The sequence below is a fragment of the Fusarium coffeatum genome (genome assembly GCF_003316985.1).
Source record: "Fusarium coffeatum strain FIESC_28 chromosome Unknown BRIP53273_contig_289, whole genome shotgun sequence".
NCBI classification, from domain to species: domain Eukaryota; kingdom Fungi; phylum Ascomycota; class Sordariomycetes; order Hypocreales; family Nectriaceae; genus Fusarium; species Fusarium coffeatum.
Window position 1 is genome coordinate 6,831 of NW_022158080.1, and position 19,158 is coordinate 25,988.

The 19,158-nt window shown below is 48.2% G+C and overlaps 4 protein-coding genes across 4 annotated transcripts; 2 read left to right on the top strand and 2 right to left on the bottom strand.

The window, feature by feature from the left end:
• Positions 1-266: 266 nt before the first annotated feature.
• FIESC28_10168 (uncharacterized protein) lies at positions 267-2,936 on the top strand (the record flags this gene model as incomplete). The annotated part of the gene is made up of 1 exon (XM_031164303.1): positions 267-2,936. One exon carries the CDS (start codon positions 267-269, stop codon positions 2,934-2,936), a length of 2,670 nt encoding a protein of 889 aa, XP_031011598.1.
• A 376-nt stretch (positions 2,937-3,312) lies between these two features.
• On the bottom strand, positions 3,313-5,744 carry FIESC28_10169 (uncharacterized protein; the record flags this gene model as incomplete). The annotated part of the gene is made up of 11 exons (XM_031164304.1): positions 3,313-3,449; positions 3,503-3,617; positions 3,670-3,752; positions 3,800-3,843; positions 3,895-3,923; positions 3,974-4,022; positions 4,072-4,193; positions 4,247-4,681; positions 4,739-4,990; positions 5,050-5,220; positions 5,274-5,744. 11 exons carry the CDS (start codon positions 5,742-5,744, stop codon positions 3,313-3,315), a joined length of 1,908 nt encoding a protein of 635 aa, XP_031011599.1.
• Positions 5,745-14,690: 8,946 nt separating this feature from the next.
• Positions 14,691-17,497, top strand: FIESC28_10170 (uncharacterized protein; the record flags this gene model as incomplete). Its single annotated transcript, XM_031164305.1, has 10 exons — positions 14,691-14,732; positions 14,801-15,811; positions 15,866-15,997; positions 16,065-16,166; positions 16,220-16,329; positions 16,377-16,512; positions 16,565-16,857; positions 16,906-17,062; positions 17,111-17,364; positions 17,419-17,497. 10 exons carry the CDS (start codon positions 14,691-14,693, stop codon positions 17,495-17,497), a joined length of 2,316 nt encoding a protein of 771 aa, XP_031011600.1.
• A 387-nt stretch (positions 17,498-17,884) lies between these two features.
• On the bottom strand, positions 17,885-19,022 carry FIESC28_10171 (uncharacterized protein; the record flags this gene model as incomplete). Its single annotated transcript, XM_031164306.1, has 5 exons — positions 17,885-17,920; positions 17,974-18,624; positions 18,699-18,752; positions 18,848-18,861; positions 18,944-19,022. 5 exons carry the CDS (start codon positions 19,020-19,022, stop codon positions 17,885-17,887), a joined length of 834 nt encoding a protein of 277 aa, XP_031011601.1.
• Between the last annotated feature and the right edge of the window lie 136 nt (positions 19,023-19,158).

Below are 19,158 nucleotides of genomic sequence, written 5' to 3' on the forward strand. Positions count from 1 at the left end.
ATCAACTGGTTTGTTGCAATGGCAGCCTGACTAACGCCTCTGTGTCATTCCATCTCTTATATGAAGACGTGGTTACAAAGTAACTCCCATTTCATTTTCACCTTTTAAGACATCCATAGAAACACAGCTTATACTGACTGTCATCGGACCAATCAGCATCTGATCTTTGGATCATGTTAGTGGACCAAGCTTAATTAAACGAGTTTCACTGTCGGCTACGGCCATGCTATACCCACTTCGTGTCTAGTTCAGCGCTGATCCACGACATGACACGACACCAACCCAACATTCATCGCCCTCCGCTGGCCAGGGCAACTATACTCCAGCGACGTTTCAATGCGCTGTCAACCGCCGAGATTACGATGCCATCGCTAGGCACAATACTTTGGAGAACCCTTCTATTCTCCACAACTTATATACAAGTCTATGCTCAATCCCACGACCCCAATAATACCGCTTCGATTCCAATCGACTCGACCTTTACTGTCTCGACCTGCGACGCCCGAACCATCAATTACATCACTCACTCTCTTCCCCAATCGTGTCTTACCAGCTCCTGGACAAGCACAACCACAACACCGACCTCTGTCCTTTCATCCTCCAATTTGACAACCGAATCTTCTTCTGCCTCGATCCAAAGCGATACACCATCCCCCAACGTACGGGGCGAGTCTCAGTCTCAGTCTCAACAACCACCTTCCGCCGCTACTCCCGCGCAAGATGAGTCACAAGATGCATCCGGAGATGGAGCTGCTAAACCATTCATGTCCTTCGAGGACTGGAAAGAGATGATGCTGCGGGAAACAGGGCAGGACCCTCGAGATCTTCACGCCAGAAACACGAAACCACGCGACAGGACACCGCCGGACATGGGCCATGCTGGTCTCGGTGAAGAAGACGAGATATCCCTGAACTTTGACAGCTACTTGGATAATGCCGGGGACAAAACAGAACGCCCTTCTGATCTTGATCAGGCCAAAGGCGATGGAACAGGCAAGGCGATCGTCTACGAAGCGATTCACGGGAGTAAAGATGCTGGCAAGACGTGCAAAGAACGCTTTTCTTATTCGTCTTTTGATGCCGGCGCCACCATTCTTAAGGCCAGCCCCGGCGCACAGAACCCAAGGACTATTCTCGTCGAGAACAAAGACTCTTACATGCTACTTCAGTGCTCCGCTAAGAGCAAATTCGTCATCGTCGAATTGAGCGATGATGTCCTTATTGACACTGTAGTCCTCGCCAACTTCGAGTTCTTTTCCAGCATGTTTCGCCACTTTACTGTCAGCGTTAGTGACCGGTACCCAGTCAAGATGGACAAGTGGAAGCAGCTGGGAATGTTTGAGGCACGGAACTCGCGTGATATCCAGCCCTTTCTGGTTAAGAACCCCCAGATCTTTTCCAAATATGTTCGGATTGAGTTCCTCACTCACTGGGGGAATGAGTTTTACTGCCCAGTATCTTTACTTCGCATTCACGGCTCGCGCATGCTTGATTCATGGAAGGAATTGAAGGATGATGATTCGAACCCTGACGATGAGGCCGACGAAGCTCCACAGGCTCTCCCTTCAGAAGAAGCATCAAAGCCACCAGAACCTGAGGTAGCCCCCGAACCTGTCAAGTCCACCTTGATTGAGAAGATGCCATTTTGTGAAGTCGATACTACTTCGCAGCTCTTCATGGTTCCGTCAGTCTGCCCTGTCTCACTCAATCAGACAACTTACACGACATCGAACAATAGCAGTTCTGTGGAAGTAACAAGTGCTGCTCCAACACCGAGTTCCTTGGAAGACAGAGAGCAGAAAGGACCCTCTACACAACATACCCCGAGATCAGAACACCCAGTGAGCGATGAGCCCACATCCTCAGTTTCATCCAAGACCGCTTCCCCAAGCGCTACGCCAGCCATCTCGCCCACAAGCCCCTCCTCTATATCATCTTCCAACGCCGAATCGGTTTCAAACGTGACTTCTCAAGCATCGAGTTCCAGAGCAATTCCAACAGCCTCATCTTCCACAACCCCGCCCAGCATAAAGCCCTCCCCTGCCAATACTGTTAATGCCAAGAAAGGCACGACGGGAACGGTCTCCGGTGCGCCAGCCTCGCCGACGGTACAAGAAGGCTTCTTCAAGGCCATATCGAAACGCCTCATCGCCGTTGAAACCAATCTCACCCTCTCGCTGAAGTACGTCGAAGACCAAGCTCGCCATATGTCCGAGACTTTGCAACGTACAGAGCAGAAGCAAATCTCCAAAGCAAACCTTTTCTTTGAAGAGCTCAACCGCACCGTGCTGACGGAGCTACGCTCTGCCCGTGAGCAGTACGACCAGATCTGGCAGTCAACAGTGATTGCTCTTGAGAGTCAACGTGAGCAGTCCAATCGAGAGATAGTAGCTCTCAGCAGTCGTCTCAACCTTCTCGCCGACGAGGTCGTCTTCCAAAAGCGCATGGCTATCGTACAAGCAGTGCTTCTCCTGTCGTGCTTGCTTCTCGTCATCTTCTCCAGGGGTGTCTCGCTACCGTACCTCGCGCCCCTTGTGGATCAAGGTAATCTTGCTCCCTACGATCTTGGATCCTCGACATCTCGCCTTCGGGCCTTGTATGGGGATGCGTACAGTGCAGATGAACAAAACGCATCGCTACTAGCTACCCGGCAGAGAGCATTTGTTCCCGTAACCACAGCAGCAGAAGAACATACTTCAGCCGGTCTTCGGCATCGTGTTTCGTTAGTTGACGAAATGCGTAATGACCAAGCAGAACGTGAGCAATTGTCGCCTCCGCAAACACCAAGGTCCGGTGACGGCTTTTCGTCCTCGTCTGATCTTCCACCATCTTCGCGAGAAACACATTCCGGCATGTTACGGCATGCTCCTGCGATTCATTCAGGCAATTCACGTAAACCCTTGCCAGCTTTGCCCGAGAACCCTGCATCGCCGTGATTGTCTAGCTAGAGCTATAGAAGACCAGTATTGCTAAAATATCATTGAAGCAACGAAAATAATGATTCACGTTTCTCCATTGACTGACTACACGGGTTCATTGCGGATATGTTTATATGTCACAAGCGAAGTGTCCAGCGTTCTTTGATGAGTCTAGCTCATGATTGCAAGTATCTACCTGAGTTATATCTGGTACAACTGGGACTATTGATGGTCCAACCCGAGATACTGCAAATTCAAGACCTTATCCTTCGCAAAAGGTCGTCCGAAAATTGACACGTGCATATAGCGCCAAGGTGCCTCAACATGCCAACTAGTAAACCTCAAGATGACTCAGAAAAAGATCAAGATGATGGTCCAGGTCCAACGCTAGCCTTCAGTAGCGGTAATCGCGACCAAAATTCTTGAAGGTTGCCTCCTCCAACTCAGCCAGTCGAGTGCCACGGTCATACTGACTGTGGCGGTGACGTTGCGCCTCCCGAAAGTGCTGTCCAGCAGTTGGGGTGAACAGCCCTGCAATGAGGTTAGTGTTCAATGTTTCTGTGTAGACAACATGAGATACATACCAACATGCTCCGCATTCTCGACTGAGCGCTTCATTTTGGACTGGTTATCAGGACCAGGAAAGGGCTCTTCCTGGCCGACCATAGTCAGATCCTCACAGTGGACGGTATAGAAGAGCTGCGATTGTCAGTCAACGATGGATTGCATAAAGGGACTGTAAAGTGCTGACCTTAGGACGGTAGTGCGCAGCCTCCAGCATGACAGAGGAGTTGCGGAACTTCTGCACGAGGCAGTCCTTTCCCTGGATGGCTTCTACATGTCAGTGGCCGTGGTCAAATGGAGGGTGAAGCATAACTCACTGGCATAGCTGACCTCGGCGACCTTGTCCGACTTGAAGCAGTTCCTGTTCATGTCAGTCAGCAAAAAGCCAGATCACTGGTTGTGGTTATCCTACCAGCGCTTGTTGGCACGAGCCTGGACAAACTATTGAAGGGTTAGAATTTTGAGATAGACTTGGAAGACTAAAGACTTACGTCGATGATGTACTCCGCCTTGACGAAGTTGATGAAGGCATAGCCGACGCTATATGGTGATTAGTCGAGCCCTCACAGATCACTGGTAAAATACTTACTTGCAGTCGTTGGCAAAGTCAATTCGCAGGTACATGAAGTCATACTTCCCAAAGGAAGAAGAATCCACGATGCGCTTGAGAAGAGGCTGGTCGACCTTGTTGGGAATGTTGCGCAGCATGATCTGTCAGTATCACTGTTAGACTTGAAATGAAGAGTAGATTGTGATTCACTTACAGTAGTGCGCACGTCTCGTCCAGCCATGAGCTCGTAGAGATCAACAACGTTGTTGGGGACTCGAGGGTTCATTGGACGGCCAACGCGTGGGGTGCGTCGACTGGTAGAAGTGCCAAAGTAGCCACCAGTAGAAGTGCCAAAGTGGCCACCAGTAGGAGGTCCCATGGCAAAGCTGGAGAATCGAGAATGATTCATTGTCATTGCAGGGGTAGGGTTTCCGTAGAAATTTCCGTACACAGGTCCAGCGGGAAAGGGACCAGAAGAGAACTGGTAGGCGACAGGGGCCCATGGGTTACCTTCAGGGGCACGAGGAGCGAGACTTGGCATGACACCGCTAGTACCAGAGCCAGACAGGGCAAGGCCGTTCATGTTGGTAGTGAGGCCATCTGCTCCCTGGTAGGTGTCCTCGGGGCGACTGAAGTAAATCATGACTCCCTTTCGAAAGTGTTAGATACCACACTATTCTTGAGAGTGTGAAAGGATGATACTTACATCAAGGGGAATCCAGCGTACATTCTGGAAAGCAATGGTAGCCTTCGCAGATTTGCAGTACTCTGCGACACCACGGAACCCTCCGGTAGGATAGCTGACGGTTCTGACCACGGCGAAAAGGGAGCCGAATGTGGTCAAGGCTCGCTGGACAATCTCATCAACGTGCGATGGGTCCATGATGGCGAAGTCGAGGACGTCAGCTGTGATGTCAAGCTGCCTAAGCTCACAAAATCGGACGATACCCTTCGTAAGCTTTTGAGAAAGGTTAGATGAGATGTGGGATACTCAGCAAAGCAGTAAATAATACTTACCCGTTCAGGCTTGACTTTCACGTAAACTGGCAGCCAGTGGTTGTCTGCCTTGCGGACGGCGTCAAACGCAGAGATCGAGTCCCGGATATCCTCGAAGCAGACGTAGACATGAAAGCCATTAGTCTCAACATGGCTACTGCCATAGCTCTTGCGGCCACCCTCTGAGAGTTGCTGATCTCATATTAGGATAATACTCTCACTGTTGTACAAACAACAATACTTACCTTGAAGAACGTGTGCACTTCTTCGGGCGTAGGGGCCGGAGTATCGCAGATCTCCAGGCGATGAGAGACGCCCATTTCGTTGGAAAGGACGTTGGCACGAACAAGGCTTCCTTCAGGGAAGAGTACAGCGGTCTTCTTGCCCTTGGAGCGAGTGGAAGCCGGCTGGAAGGCCGAGGCGGTAGGAGACAAACCATCAGCACGAGTTGCATCGACGAAGGGGTCCCTGTCGAAGTGTGAGACGGTACGGTCCCCAGTGATGCTCCCATGAGGGGCGTATGCGTTGTAAGACGCAAATCCCACGCCGCTGTATGCGCCACCTCCATAACCACCCCCGTGGTGGTATGAGATCGAGCCCTCTCCTGGGGAGAGCATGGTGAGTCGTGTGTCCGGAGTCCCCTGGAAGGAGTCCACCAACGCGCCCTCTGGAGGAGAGGACATGTTGTGATGCCCGGTCTCACGACGCGAAGTCATGTTTACCAGGTGCGAGTAGATGAGGAGGTATGGTCAACAAAAGAGATGAGTGTCTTGTGAAGGAGATGAATCTGGGATGTAAAGAGAATAAATAACAAGATCAAAGAAGCCAAGATCTTCTTCGCACCCAAGTGGTGAGCCTTGAATGCTGAAAGATGAAGTCAAGATGGATGTTGGGTGAGGAGGAAAGGAAAGGAAGGCAAGGCAGAGAGGGAAGGAAGTTGGGAAATACTTGGGGGCAGGGAGGGGACTCGAGGATGTGGGGGTTTCGGTAGATCCAAGCCCTACCACGCGGAGGGGGACTTGATATGGGAGGAGCGAGCTGCCTGCCTGCCTGCCAGATGGGACGAGCCGCTGACCTAAAGAGGACAAGGTACTGGGACGTATTAGAGGAAGCCAGTGAGCTACAGGGACATGGGGCAGGAAGTACAGGTAGATGCAGAACAGAACCAAGACATATATCCCCTATCATAATCGTCTTAGTCTCTACTAAGATTCATATAGTTGCGGCGTTGTTCGTCGTTCTCAACGAGCTTCGTGTCTCGACGTCTTGCTACCCAGACAACCACTCTTCATGCCTCATGGTCTTCCAGACTAACTCTTGCATATTTAATTTCGATCAGGAGTGTTCGAATTATTATTTGTGCGCCTGTTTTCGGGTGAATTCGTCAGCTGAGGGGATCTCATCGTCGTGACTCCTAACAGCCGCTAATGAAGTGATAGATGTTTGATTTCCCACCCACCCCCGGTCTCTTCCACGAGCTTCCACCCTTTCCAATGCCTTCTCCATGATCTCATCTTATCACTGCCAAGTGTATTGTTGTAGTGTTGAAGCATCTCAAGATCTAGTGAAGTGTATACAGGTAGGCACGCACCCATGTAACTAGAGGACATTTCTCACACCATGCTTGCACACTTAAATTTATATGTTGCCATTTATTCTTCCATGCATCAAGTACTTTACTTACTACATAGATGTTAAAATCATTATGTTCTGGCTCTTTGGTAGTTGGGCGTCCGACGGGGTACGAGGGGATTCACAAGGCTCAACCCCTAGAATTAGTTGCCGTCCACGTCGACCCACTACGAATAGGTACCTCATCCGTCAAACCCAGTATGATCCTATCTGCTATTTGCGAATGAATACTGCAAGCGTGTATTTGTTGTTTTTAGAGTCACTATGCCGTTTGTTCCAAGTTGAAATGTTTGTTTTATCTCAAGTTTGAGGTCATCACTATGTATTGTAGCGTGTCTTGGTCCATTGTAAATTTAGCTGATTTGGCCGTTGGAACGGACTTAAACGTGGTCACCATGTGGCTTTATACTTTGGTGTTTAGGTATCTTTATGACTTGCTGTACAATCGACCTATGTCCCACCATCCACGTTTTCAACATCCAGTTTCCAGAAGGAGCGACAGGCATCCTAGGATAGATACGCATAGTAGGTAAGTTTCTGATGACCTTTCACAAGTTCTTTGTCTTGAACCGATGCTGATATTAGCTGGGCAACTGCAGGCGATCTAACCACCCTTTTGACGCGTAGATTCACGATGGAAAACACGAATCTTCCAAAGCAACAACGACTATGGAATCAGCTTCAGCAGATCCAGTCTACTCCTTCAGATCAGATTGTTTATCCGTTGCCAACCTTGGAAGCTGTCCCTCCAGACTATACGGCAGACTGGGTTGACGGCGGCGCGGCAAGGGGTACTTCGCTACCGGTCAGGATGACCATGAAGCAATGGATCAGGAACATACTTGATAGTACACAACCCTCTTCTTACTCAGAGAACCTAGAGTTGGAGACCAGATCCCGAATTTGTCTAAATGTTGAGTACAGCCTCCCTGCTAACTAGCCTGAGCTCAAACTTGGCGACAAGTACTGGGCAAAGCATATACATGGTCTGAAGCTAACTATCTTCCTTCTAGGATAGTCTAGAGACTACTATACGAGACTCTTATCGACGAGCTGATAGCTCTTGCTTTTCTGCCCCTTTTCCCACAAGATCGAGTCCACGGCCCTAAACTTCCAGACGACACAACTAGCACCGCCGCGGGACTTCACAGCCCCAATCCCTAGAAATATTCGACAAAAGTACTATTGCCATGATCTACGGCTTCTGGAGTACTTCTCATGCTCGCTCACATTGACGGTTTTCTGAAGTTGTGGTCGAGTTGGGTGCCGAGGCTGGTCAAAGGGCAAGAACGATTTCGGAGACTGAGACTTATCCAAAAGTCTTACACAGCGGTCTCCAACAGCATTCCCAATTATAGCTCTCCATCCTTATCGAGTCACCTATCTAGCTGACAATACCTATAGTAGATCGCATCCTGCCATCCCAGAGAAGCCAGTGGGCTCATAAGCCTTGCCACAAGTCCTGGAGTCAGGGAGCTGGCTGTCTTGCTTCAATGCCTTCATCTTCGAGCGTATCTGGTATAGCTACAATCTTTAGTCATCCAGAAGTACTTACAAGAAGTTTGGACTGTGCTGGTTCTTTGATGGCAAGTCTGGGGCACATCCTGCTTCCTTGGGCCAGGCGCCGCCTTTCACTCTAGCTATCTCAAAACAGAAGCTATCGTTCTCAAACTCTGTATAGTACATCTTCTTCATGAATAGTTTATTCCTCTTGATTCTCGAGTTGTGCTGACACTCTTGGATGATTATAGACCCTTACTTCCTGCCCAGCTATAAGCCCCTTTCTGCGGACAACACCAAATGTACCCTCGAAAAACGATGAACTACTTCTTCAACCTCCACGGGATATTGAGATATTCCACTTCATAGATTCTTGGATAGAGCACCCGTGTGGCGTTCAAGCGCTCAATTGAGGAATAGGTAACTTTGGTGGCCAAGACCTAGAAATCGCTACCAAGTGTACTTGTACTGTACGGGTACCCAGATACTCGGTATATACTATTATTACATGGACGAGAGTATTGTTATTCAATATCTACTGTCAGTTGCATACAAGTTATCAATCGTTCGGAGAAGGGGTAAAGGAAGGGGTAAAGGGGTAAAATACGAATGCTACGCAACTTATTTTATACCATCCTAGCACAGAGCGGCATCCTTCTACGTGCGGCAGACTTCAAGCGATTGTGGTATTTTGGTCTCCCAAGTAATATACTCCACTCTTATAGAAAGCTAAAACCGACGTTATTTGACCTGGTAAGCTCCTACTCCGTTGCCCAACCATCAACTCCTACACGAACGATTACATTCAAGGATCCCCATTAACGTCACTCCCATCCAGCATTCCCACTCTTATATTAATTATTTACTTGGATGTGTCGTGGATGTTGGACGATTTGGCGGAGTAGCTCGAATTGCATGGTCTCCTGGGCACAACTTGTGTTAGCATCTGGTCGAGTTACTATAATAAAACTTACCACTTACCTATCACTGTATGCTTCTTTCCCATTAAGTCATGGAGTCTATTCTGATCTTCTCTTGTAGTCCCGAGCATTGATACAAGTCCTGTGATGTCTGGTGGGAGACTTGACAAGAGCAGTCAGGGGTTGGAGACACTTGAGGGGATGTCTCTTCGCACCTTTTCGAAAGGACCTCACGATACCTTCATCCAATTATAGATAAATTATCTCGTGAAACTATATCAACTAGATCCATTGAGAAACTTGTGATCTGCTTTGAGAGGTGGCGCGACGCTTGACCTTGGCGGATAGGGTACCCTCTCTCCAGGGATAACAAGCTCCTTTTGGTCGCAATGAGATTCGGTAGAGACTGATGGGGCTTGTTGGGGACATGTTCTCATGGTGTCCATGGATAGTTGTTCGAGGTTCGTGAGTAAATCTCTGGAAAGTCAGGGGTCAACTTAGATGTCCCCTAGAAGACACATGGGGCACCACCTCGAGATACCAATACTTTCCCCAATCCCCTCAAAGACCATCTACATCTTCCCAACGGTGCATAAGAGCCTCCACTCCCTTTTGAGCTACTTCGGTGCCGAATTGGGTCATTGGCACTCGTGTGTCTGCTGGGTGACGGTCGACCTCTTTGGGGCCGCCATTTGCTGTAGTCTGTTCATTTCGTCATTCTCTAGCAAAACCACTTTTGTTTTTTATTTATATTCTCTTTTAGTAACTTTGAAGGCTTGGATTGGCTTCTTGAGATATAACACGGTGCTGTGATCGGTTGCCTTGTTGGCAGAGGTGGTCCGTTTGTCAAAGTTCAAACCCCAATCGGCCATTGAATCGATTCGCCGGGCTCAAAGTCTTGAAAATGGATGCCGGTTGCTCTCGGGGTCTTTCAACAACGATATGTACTACAGAGTGGAGTTAGATGACAGGAAAGTTTGTATCGGGGGTCACGGCTAAGGAACTTACACTTGGTTCCATGTCTAGATAGGCACATCGCCATGCGGCATCCATGTCTTTCAAGAGTAAGAACTGGATATCCTGAGGATCTCGGATCCTTTTCCAACACCTCCCTCTTCCTCTGTTCCATCTGAGGTACATACGATACTGGTAGGAAGTACGGTGCGCAGCGAGCGCTTCGTTTCCTGACCGCCCGCAAACTCTAGTGCACCCGACTCGCAGTCAGTTGCTCTTTTTCCCCTGCTATCATACAGACAGGCTCCCAGCTACTTACTCCATTTGCTTGCGATTCAAAAGCTCTTTGTTGGGTTTGGTGCTCCCGGTTGGGTGTTCTGGTCTTGTACTTCGGATTATGACCGTGGGCTGAAGGACAACGCAGACCTCTAGAATTTCCTATCTTGAGCACGTAGGGGTGGATTTGGTTTCGAGTCGATCTAAGAATTCCGCAACTCCTAGAGACTAGAGGTGTCGTAGGCTGGGAACAAGAGCCTCGGAGTAATGGTAGCTGGCGATAGTAATGCCGTCAAAGGCAACAATACTTACTTACCCAGGTCTAGTCAGCCTAAAGTGAGTTCTTCAAGATCTTCGGTCTTTGTAGTGCAACGTAATAAGCCGCTGTATGTTCAGATAAGTAGAGTCGTCAGTCCAGAGTTCAAGAGCTTTTCAATGTTGAGTTTTGTCTAACAGTTCATGCCATGACGGCCTTTGGTTAGCAAATTACATACTCCAAAATCTTTCTAAGGCACATCGGATTGCCTTGGTGGGGCACCACAAGGAGTTAACACACAACACCTTGTAACAAGCAACTGGGGCCTATTTCCTGCAGGCTCCCATGTGCTGTCCAACCCAAACAGCCTATCGTTTTCTCTGGTGACTATATACGGCAATGCATTTGGTCTTTGGAAACTTGACTTTCAAGCCATTACCTCTGTATCCTCTTACACTCCTACCACACCCAATGTCTTGCTTTACTTCGGTAAACCCCTTCCCAAGCACCTGCTTGTAAATCCACGGTGCATGGAATCTCGCGGGCCTCCCGAGTAATGCTTGTGTTATTTTGCGACAGCAACATTCTTTGGAGGTGTCTCCTTTGTTTCCCTCTCGGCTGATTTTGATACATTTGGCTGACAGCTTACATCCGGAAGCTTCTCTTCTCCGATCCATATTCATCGATCTTCCAACGCCAGTGATATCTCGGTACAAGACGAGGCAGCCATGTGCCAACCGCAAACGCTACAGTTACATTCGACAGGGAAAGGGGTCCCATAGACTCCTCGGAAGATTTACTGGTGCCTGATTCTACTTTGAGCCAGTCACTTCCTCTCCTTGGTCTCAGATGAGTCCATCAATAAGCCACAGCCGAATATCTCAGTTGGGTGTGCAGTTACCCTGTGCACGCCTTATTCGAACCCATAGTTTGTCTAGCTCTCGATGTCGGTTTACCTCTCCATAGTAACTGGTACTTTCATTACCCCAGTTACACTCATCCGGCTCTATGCCATGAGTTAGTTGAATTCGACATATACACGATGCCTATGGCTGGTTGCCCATACAGAGAAATACACACATCAGCTATGTGCCATACAAGAACCGAGTATCTCTTCCAGATTCCGCCACCGTTCCTTCTAGCAACACCGGTAGATTCTAGTGATACACGTCCGACTATCTTAATAGATACGGCGGTAGATTGGAACACATTTCGCAGTCCCCGTCTAAATGAGATCCATTGTTCCAGCATAAGCAATGACAACCGCGTAACTGGTACAAATAGGTTCGTCCAGATCTCAATTAAGATGTAGTCACTTATCTCTAGCTTACCTATCAATAGCATCTCTGGGATGTACATTCAACATCGGCCTCCCTGCCTTCGGTCCTTGTCAAACGCGCCCCTTCGTTGCTGATATATACCTAACCCGATCTAGAAATCGACTCCTCTTAAACTGCGTCCTTTTCCATAAGTCCCTACTTTTTTTACAGCTTCTGCTATACAAATATCCTTCAACTATCAATGTCATACCCGATGGATGTATAGGAACTATGGGTATTCCAGCGGTATGCAACTCAATTAGAACCCATGCTTCTGAGTCGTGAAAGTCTGACTCTGGTACCCAAAGGGGCACCGAAACCATCACATGGGCTCAAGCACAAACCGGAGACCTGTCTTCGACACTGGTTCAATGGGTCATGCCGAGAAACCGGAAATTGTAAAGGCCGTGCTGACTCCCTTCGGGTCCATACAAGAGCGGGTTGGTAGGTCTAGTCTTGTTCAAGGATATCAGATTAAATATGAAAGCTCGAGTTAGGATACAAGAAGTACGGGCCGTCCTCGACGGCAGGACACCCAATGCTACCTGATCCTTAGGGTACACCGGGAGTCACAGGTCTTCCCTTGAGAACATCAGCCGCTTGTGTGGCTCTAAACATGTATCACTGTCCCAGACGGATCTCTCCTTCGAAACGGCATTGTGTTCATCTCGACCCTACCGAGAATCAAGAAGCACAAGGCCCGTTTTTGGAATCGACCACTCCAAGAATGGGATAAGATACCATCTGTGTCGTCTCTGGCAGCACTAGGAGAGAAAAGCTCATCTATCATGGCCTTACAAGGCTATCTTACTAGAAGAATCGCCGCGAAAAGGTTGGTCAGTTTTAATAACTCCTACATCGAACTACTTCCTAACCTTTATCACTATACAGGTACATGTCACAACTACTGCCAATCTTCATGCTATTACGAACAGTAAACAAGATCTCTGGCTCAGCTTCGTCGTCTTGTAATCGCTTACCGTGGCTTCCTTCTCGTCACACAATCTCGGCTGGCTTGGTGTGGTAGGTAGATGGACAGGCGGTCTTGGTCCTCTTGGATGTGGCTTGGAACAGAACAACTTTGATCTCCAGTGAGCTACAGACAATCAGGTTCAATTTGACGATTTCGATATAAGCCCCAGTCCCTATGGTCTGACTCTCACAGCAGGACTGTGGTAATAATCAGGTCGAACGCGGACACTCTCCACTTGCAACAAGTCAGGTGTCGCCGAACCTTAGCACCACAACGAACCCTTCTCGTGGGGTGTGGTGCTTTTTCCACCTGAATACACGTTTAAGAGTCCGGTACAAGTTCTCAGCCTGTCATACAGCCTTCTGGTTCTGCTAAGAACCACCAAAATCAATCAAGTGTTGTCCCTGAGACATAGGATTCACTGATCGGTATCTTATCACAGTTCTCAGAACCCGATCCGATATAATTTCCAGGGCCGACTATATACCTTTACATCTTCCCACCGGCAATACCTGTTCTGTTTCTCTATCACTCGGAGTCCAAAGCGCCTTCGATATTCTGATAGCCATACGATATCTCCACTCGGTCAGCCCAGCCGATACTAGTATTTCTGTTCTCATCCATAGATATCTATCTCCTGCCGTATGTCCTTCTAGTCACTCTCTTCCTGTTGTCCAGCAGAGTCCAGCTGGTGGAGGGTTGAAGTCCGACGACATATGAAATTCAGTCAATTTACACGCTCAGGATCATGACGATCGAGGATTCTCTCAGCAAGGCTATTACCCCTGAAGCACCATAGCTCTGATAGTCAGCTTACACGAGTTAATTTAACATGGAGCTACTTGGTCAAGAAAGGGTTTTAGTCTGTAACAATTGCAAGTGATTATATCCATGCTGTTGTCAAAAGGAGGTAAGGATAGGGGTTCTGTTCTCACACAGTTTGCAATGAGACACTTATACTACCATTGCATGTCCTCAAGCTATTCTAACAGTATTCTGCCCACATTTTCATCTTCTTTGTTCGCGGAGGTTTTATGTTATTGTGACGCAGTTTTCTCTTCATCAGTCTACGTAGGGAGCCGGCAAGAAGAGCTTTTGCTCGCTACATACCTAGAACTAGATGAAATACAGTTGAATTAGATACCACTTTTGATTATTGAACTCATTTGAAAGCATTGTACAGAAAGGACAATGGCCCACTCAGGGTAAGTCGCAGCAACGCCTGATTTACCATTGTCGACTACCCCAAACGGGTAGGAACCCTTGACACACACTCGTGGCAAGATAAAACTGAACAATCAGTTTCCTCCTGATACAAGTGACTTTCCCTGATTCCTGGCGTCCTCTGAATGTTCATAAAGTTATTTGTGACGTGGATATCGAGACGTTTATACACAAGTATGCTTACCCTAAAGCCCTCCGAGATAACATAGTAAGTACACCAGAATCAACCAAGAATGCACAAATACGCTTTGAAAATATCCCAGATACACTTCGTGCGTCTAAGAAGATTCTACAGGATTGTAATAAAATCAATATCCCTAGATTCCATGGTTACTGATGAACTTGTCGAGGCATGTCGTTGGGATCGGAAAACAGCTTACATAATGTCTTTAGAACGTGGTGCTCCACGAGCCCCATATAGATACTGTGGCGCAGTATATGGTCTTATCTTATCAGTTGGGCTAGGAATGCAGGTCCTTGGAGCCTGTTGTTAGTTGGAGGGGAGCCTGGGAGAGCTACGTTAGCTGGAGGGCAGCTTGCGACACGCGACGACTCATGTCAGTCAACTCTTTATCACAAATAGCTTCAATAAATCCAAAATAGCAGGAATGCCGCGACGTCCGCCAGCTGTAGACGATTATGCGTCTGCGGTACCCCATGTAATGCTCCCATCATCTCCAAATCGCTACAAAACAATGCGCTAACATCACGATCCCAGGTCATCCTCGCCTCCTCCGATGCTGAGTTCCTTGACCAGTTGATCCCCGTTCTGAAAGATGCCACGCACTCGAACCGAACACCCCTCTTGACCCAGTGTCTAGGTCGATACTACGAAGATAGAGAAGCTGAGATCGAGCGCATTGGTCTGACCCGCCACGAGGAGTTTCTTGATTCCATCAACCATTTACAAAACGTCCGCGCCGAAACGGTTACTTTGACGCAAGAAATCTTGAGTCTAAACGAATCGATCGCTACTAGCACTAAGAAGTTGGCTGCGCAAAAGGAGGCTCTGGTCAACACCTCAGCTGTGCGACAGAACATCGCCGATGCTACCAGTGCTCTGAACGACTCTCTCACTATCCTTCGCGCCGTCAACAATGCGCACGATCTTGTGCGTCGCAAGAAATATTATGCCGCTCTTAAATCTCTCGACGATCTTCAGAATGAACATCTTGTTCCCATTATCCAGAACCGCTATTCCACGCAGCATCGGCTGGCCGATGTCATACAAAAATCTATACCCGCGTCCCAGAAGGCTATCTCGGAAGCCGTCATGACAGATTTAAATACGTGGCTGTTCCGTATTCGAGAAACATCCCAATTCCTCGGCGAGGTCGCATTCTATCATACTGAAATGAGGAGAACGCGACAAAAGAAGAGAGTCGAAGACGACCCATTTTTGGCCAATTTCAAGCTGAACTCAGCCATTGAGCTGGTCAGTGATGAAAATGAGGATTTCGACGTATTGAACAACGAGGAATTACAAGTGGACTTTTCTCCATTACTAGAAGCACTCCATATCCATGAAGCCTTGGGCCAGCTTGATAAGTTCCGATCGGAATATGGTGCCACACGACGTCAACAAAAGGATCTCCTCCTCCCCCAATCCATCGAGCTTTTGGCCGACGACGAGCAGTCTTTGAGTAGTCTTCTAGAAGGAATAGCAGGATTTGCCATTATTGAAAAGGCGACGATGCAGCGCATTCCACATCTGCGCTCAGCAAATGATGTAAGAACCAGAACCCCTTGGACCCGCTACTTCCACTAACAAGACTCTAAACAGGTAGAAGAGCTATGGGATTCTATGTGTACAGCTGTGATAAACCTCACTTCGAAAGGGTTGAGTAATGTTGAGGATGCCGAGGCCTTGATCAAAATTAAGACGATCATCGCTCTCTTCATCCAGACAATGGAGGTAAGAAATGCGCTATCCACTGATCCCTGGGCGCTCTCTATCATGGACATCGCTAAGACTTATTCAGGGCTGGGGATATGCAGTGGCAGCGTTGGATAACTTCCTTCTCAAGCTGTTTGACAAGTATGCAGAGCTTCTGAAGAAACGATTTAGCGAAGACTTCCAAGAGGTGAGTGTCTTCCCGTTCTCCACAAAATTGTATTGTTGCTCACATGTTCATAGATAGTATCGACGGATGACTACATGCCGATGGCCATCAATAATCCTGAGGAGTACGAAAAGGTGGTCAACGTCAGTTGGTTCTCACAAGAAAAGCCAACGGAACAGATCACGTAAGTATTCTCCATTCTGCATATAAGATGGCCAACTAACAGAGCAGGTACCCTTGTGTACTCCCATTCTCTCAGATGTATCCTCTGTGTTGCATAGACATCCGCAACTTCTTAAACCAGTTCTACTTCTTCTCCGACGACCATTTCCAACACCCTACAGTTATTGACGAAACACTCAGAAAGGTCAGTTACATCTTTTGGCAAATGGCTGTTTACTTACACACAATGTTCTTAGTCTCTGGACGAACTTCTTACAGAAAAGGTCTGCAAGTCGCTCGTAGAGCGTCTAAGCTCCCAGTATCTGGGCCAGATCGTCCAAATTCTCATCAACCTCGAGCATTTCGAAATCGCTTGTCGAGAGCTCGAGCAACTACTTATTCGGGCGCGTTCATCGACCTCAGCGGGCGGTCCCGTCACACTCAAGGCTACAGACTCGTTCCGTGACAACAAGAAGACAGCTGAAAAGCGAATCTTCGAACTCGTCAACTCAAAGATTGACGACTTAATCGACACAGCAGAATACGAATGGTATGTCATGTTGATAAGCCTATTTAACCATACTAATTTTATCTACAGGACTGCAACAACGGTTGAGAAAGAGCCTAGCAATTATATGCAGACTCTAACACGGTACCTGTCCAACATCATGAACTCGACTTTGCTTGGTCTACCTCGTGAGATCAAGGAGCTTATTTACTTTGATGCACTGAGTCACACCGCGGAGAAGATTATGGTAAGCGATCTCTGTTCTTCTCTTTTTGCCCTCCACTAACTATACCAGGCCCTCCCTCTTTCGAACGATGTCAAGCACATCAACCCTAATGGCGTGGCAGCACTTGCGCAAGACGTTGACTACCTTGTACAATTTGTCAGCAGTCTAGAGAACGGCCAGATGCTTCGAGAGAACCTCGATGAGCTGTCGCAGACCATTGCCCTTCTACAGACGGACAATCAGGACGAGTTCTTCGACATATCTACACGCAACAAGAAATACGGACGTGTAGACGCCCTCCACGGACCAATGTTGCTGGAAAAGTATGTTCAACTCAGATATTACAAAGGCTAGTCCAGACTACTGACAAAAGGCAGATTAACACCCGTTACGGCGAGCCCCGTTAGAAGCGCACCGCTCGCTGGTTTCTCATCACGATTTGGCATCGGCCGATAATGATAGCGTCACGTACTTATGATGACACCATGATAGAAGTAGGGTATAAGGAAATACAAGTAAGACAAAAACGAGAGCAGGCCCCCTGATAAGAAACAGGAGACAATTCTCAACTAAGTCTATCGTAACGAGCCCATAAAAAAACGACCCTTGCCTTCGTGTGTTGTCCGGCATCGGGCCTCAAAAGCCATCATAGAAAAAACACCATTTGACTCCATAACCTTTGACACCCGTGAACCTCAGCCAAGTTTTGGTCCTGCTAAGCATACATCAATCAATAACCATGTTTCTCTCTAGACCGTCGTAATCGAACGGTATAAGAAGTCGACCTCCTGGTCTCACTCGCTGTTGCAAGAGGCCATTGATCGAAAAGCTTCGAAAGTGGTTTTACTGCTCGCCGAACTCCTCATTGGGCATGGGAGCCTGTGATTCAATTAGTATGTTTAAAAGCAGCAGCACCAGACGCCAATACTTACTTGTTGAGGCGCCATGCCGGGATAAGGGTACATATCCCCAATAGGACCGTATGGATTCATGTTCGGTGGTTGGGTCTGACCATAAGCAGCTTGAGGGTTGGGGACTGTTTGGTCGGGGTACATGTTGGGTTGGTTGCGGTAGTCTTGCTCGGGCGCAATACCATGTCCCGCCATGTATTCCGCGCCCATGGGATGAGCTGGGTTAGGCGCCTGTGCCATGGGATGCTGCCCAGGCATCTGGGCCTGACCAGCCGGCACTGGTTGAGCAGCAGCAGTCTGGGTTGTCCTTTTCGCGTGGGAAGAGGCCTCCTCACGAGGAACAATGTCGATCAGGAAGTCAAACATATCAGACTTTGCCAGGGCAGAAGCAATATCTGAGCGCTGGAGGGTTCTGCGCTTGTTTTCTTCCGCGTGAATCCATGCGCGCATCGTCAACTCGGTAATGAAGATATCGCAACCTTTAGCAAAGAGAATAGGCGCTTCGGCCGAGATCATCTTGACTTCAGGGTCGGCCTTCATAACCTTCTTGATACGGGCCAATGGGAGCTGGTGGATCTTGTAGTCGTGAGTGTCATTCTCGAGATGTGAAATGGTATGTTGCCAGTAGGTTGTCAGGATATCTTTGTACTGGCCGGTTAAACCTTGGTGGGCCTACGTTAAGGTACCATTAGCTCTCTGTGCATATGGAATCATGATGGGCCATGATGGGTTGAGCTTCGACTTACATTGGCCCAAGGCCCGGTGTACAGCTCACTGGGAGCGAAACCTTGCGACGCGAGCTAGAGAAGTATTGTCAGCACGAGAGCAAGATCAAGGCTGAAGCTATCGCGCAACAAGCATATGATATAATGCAACTAAAAAGTTTCTAACGTACTTGAGCGCTGGCACCTAAGAAGCTATGGTTAGAACTCAGAAATCTTGGGACTTGGAGGGGTTGTTTTGGAAGCGCGTGAGTGAGCTGCTTGCTTACCGTAATGTCCACCTTGGCTCGGATCATAGACAGGTCTCTGTCGAGATTGTTGCGCGGCTTGGGGGTTTTGGGTGTCCATTTTGTCAAGATTTCTTTAGTGATGTTTGGGCTCCAAAAAAAAAAAGAGGAAATGCCTTGCTTATAAGATGGTTGGGTTTGAGGCCTGACACCTTTAACTTGAGCTTCAGTACAGTATGTGTGGATCGCGTTGGAAG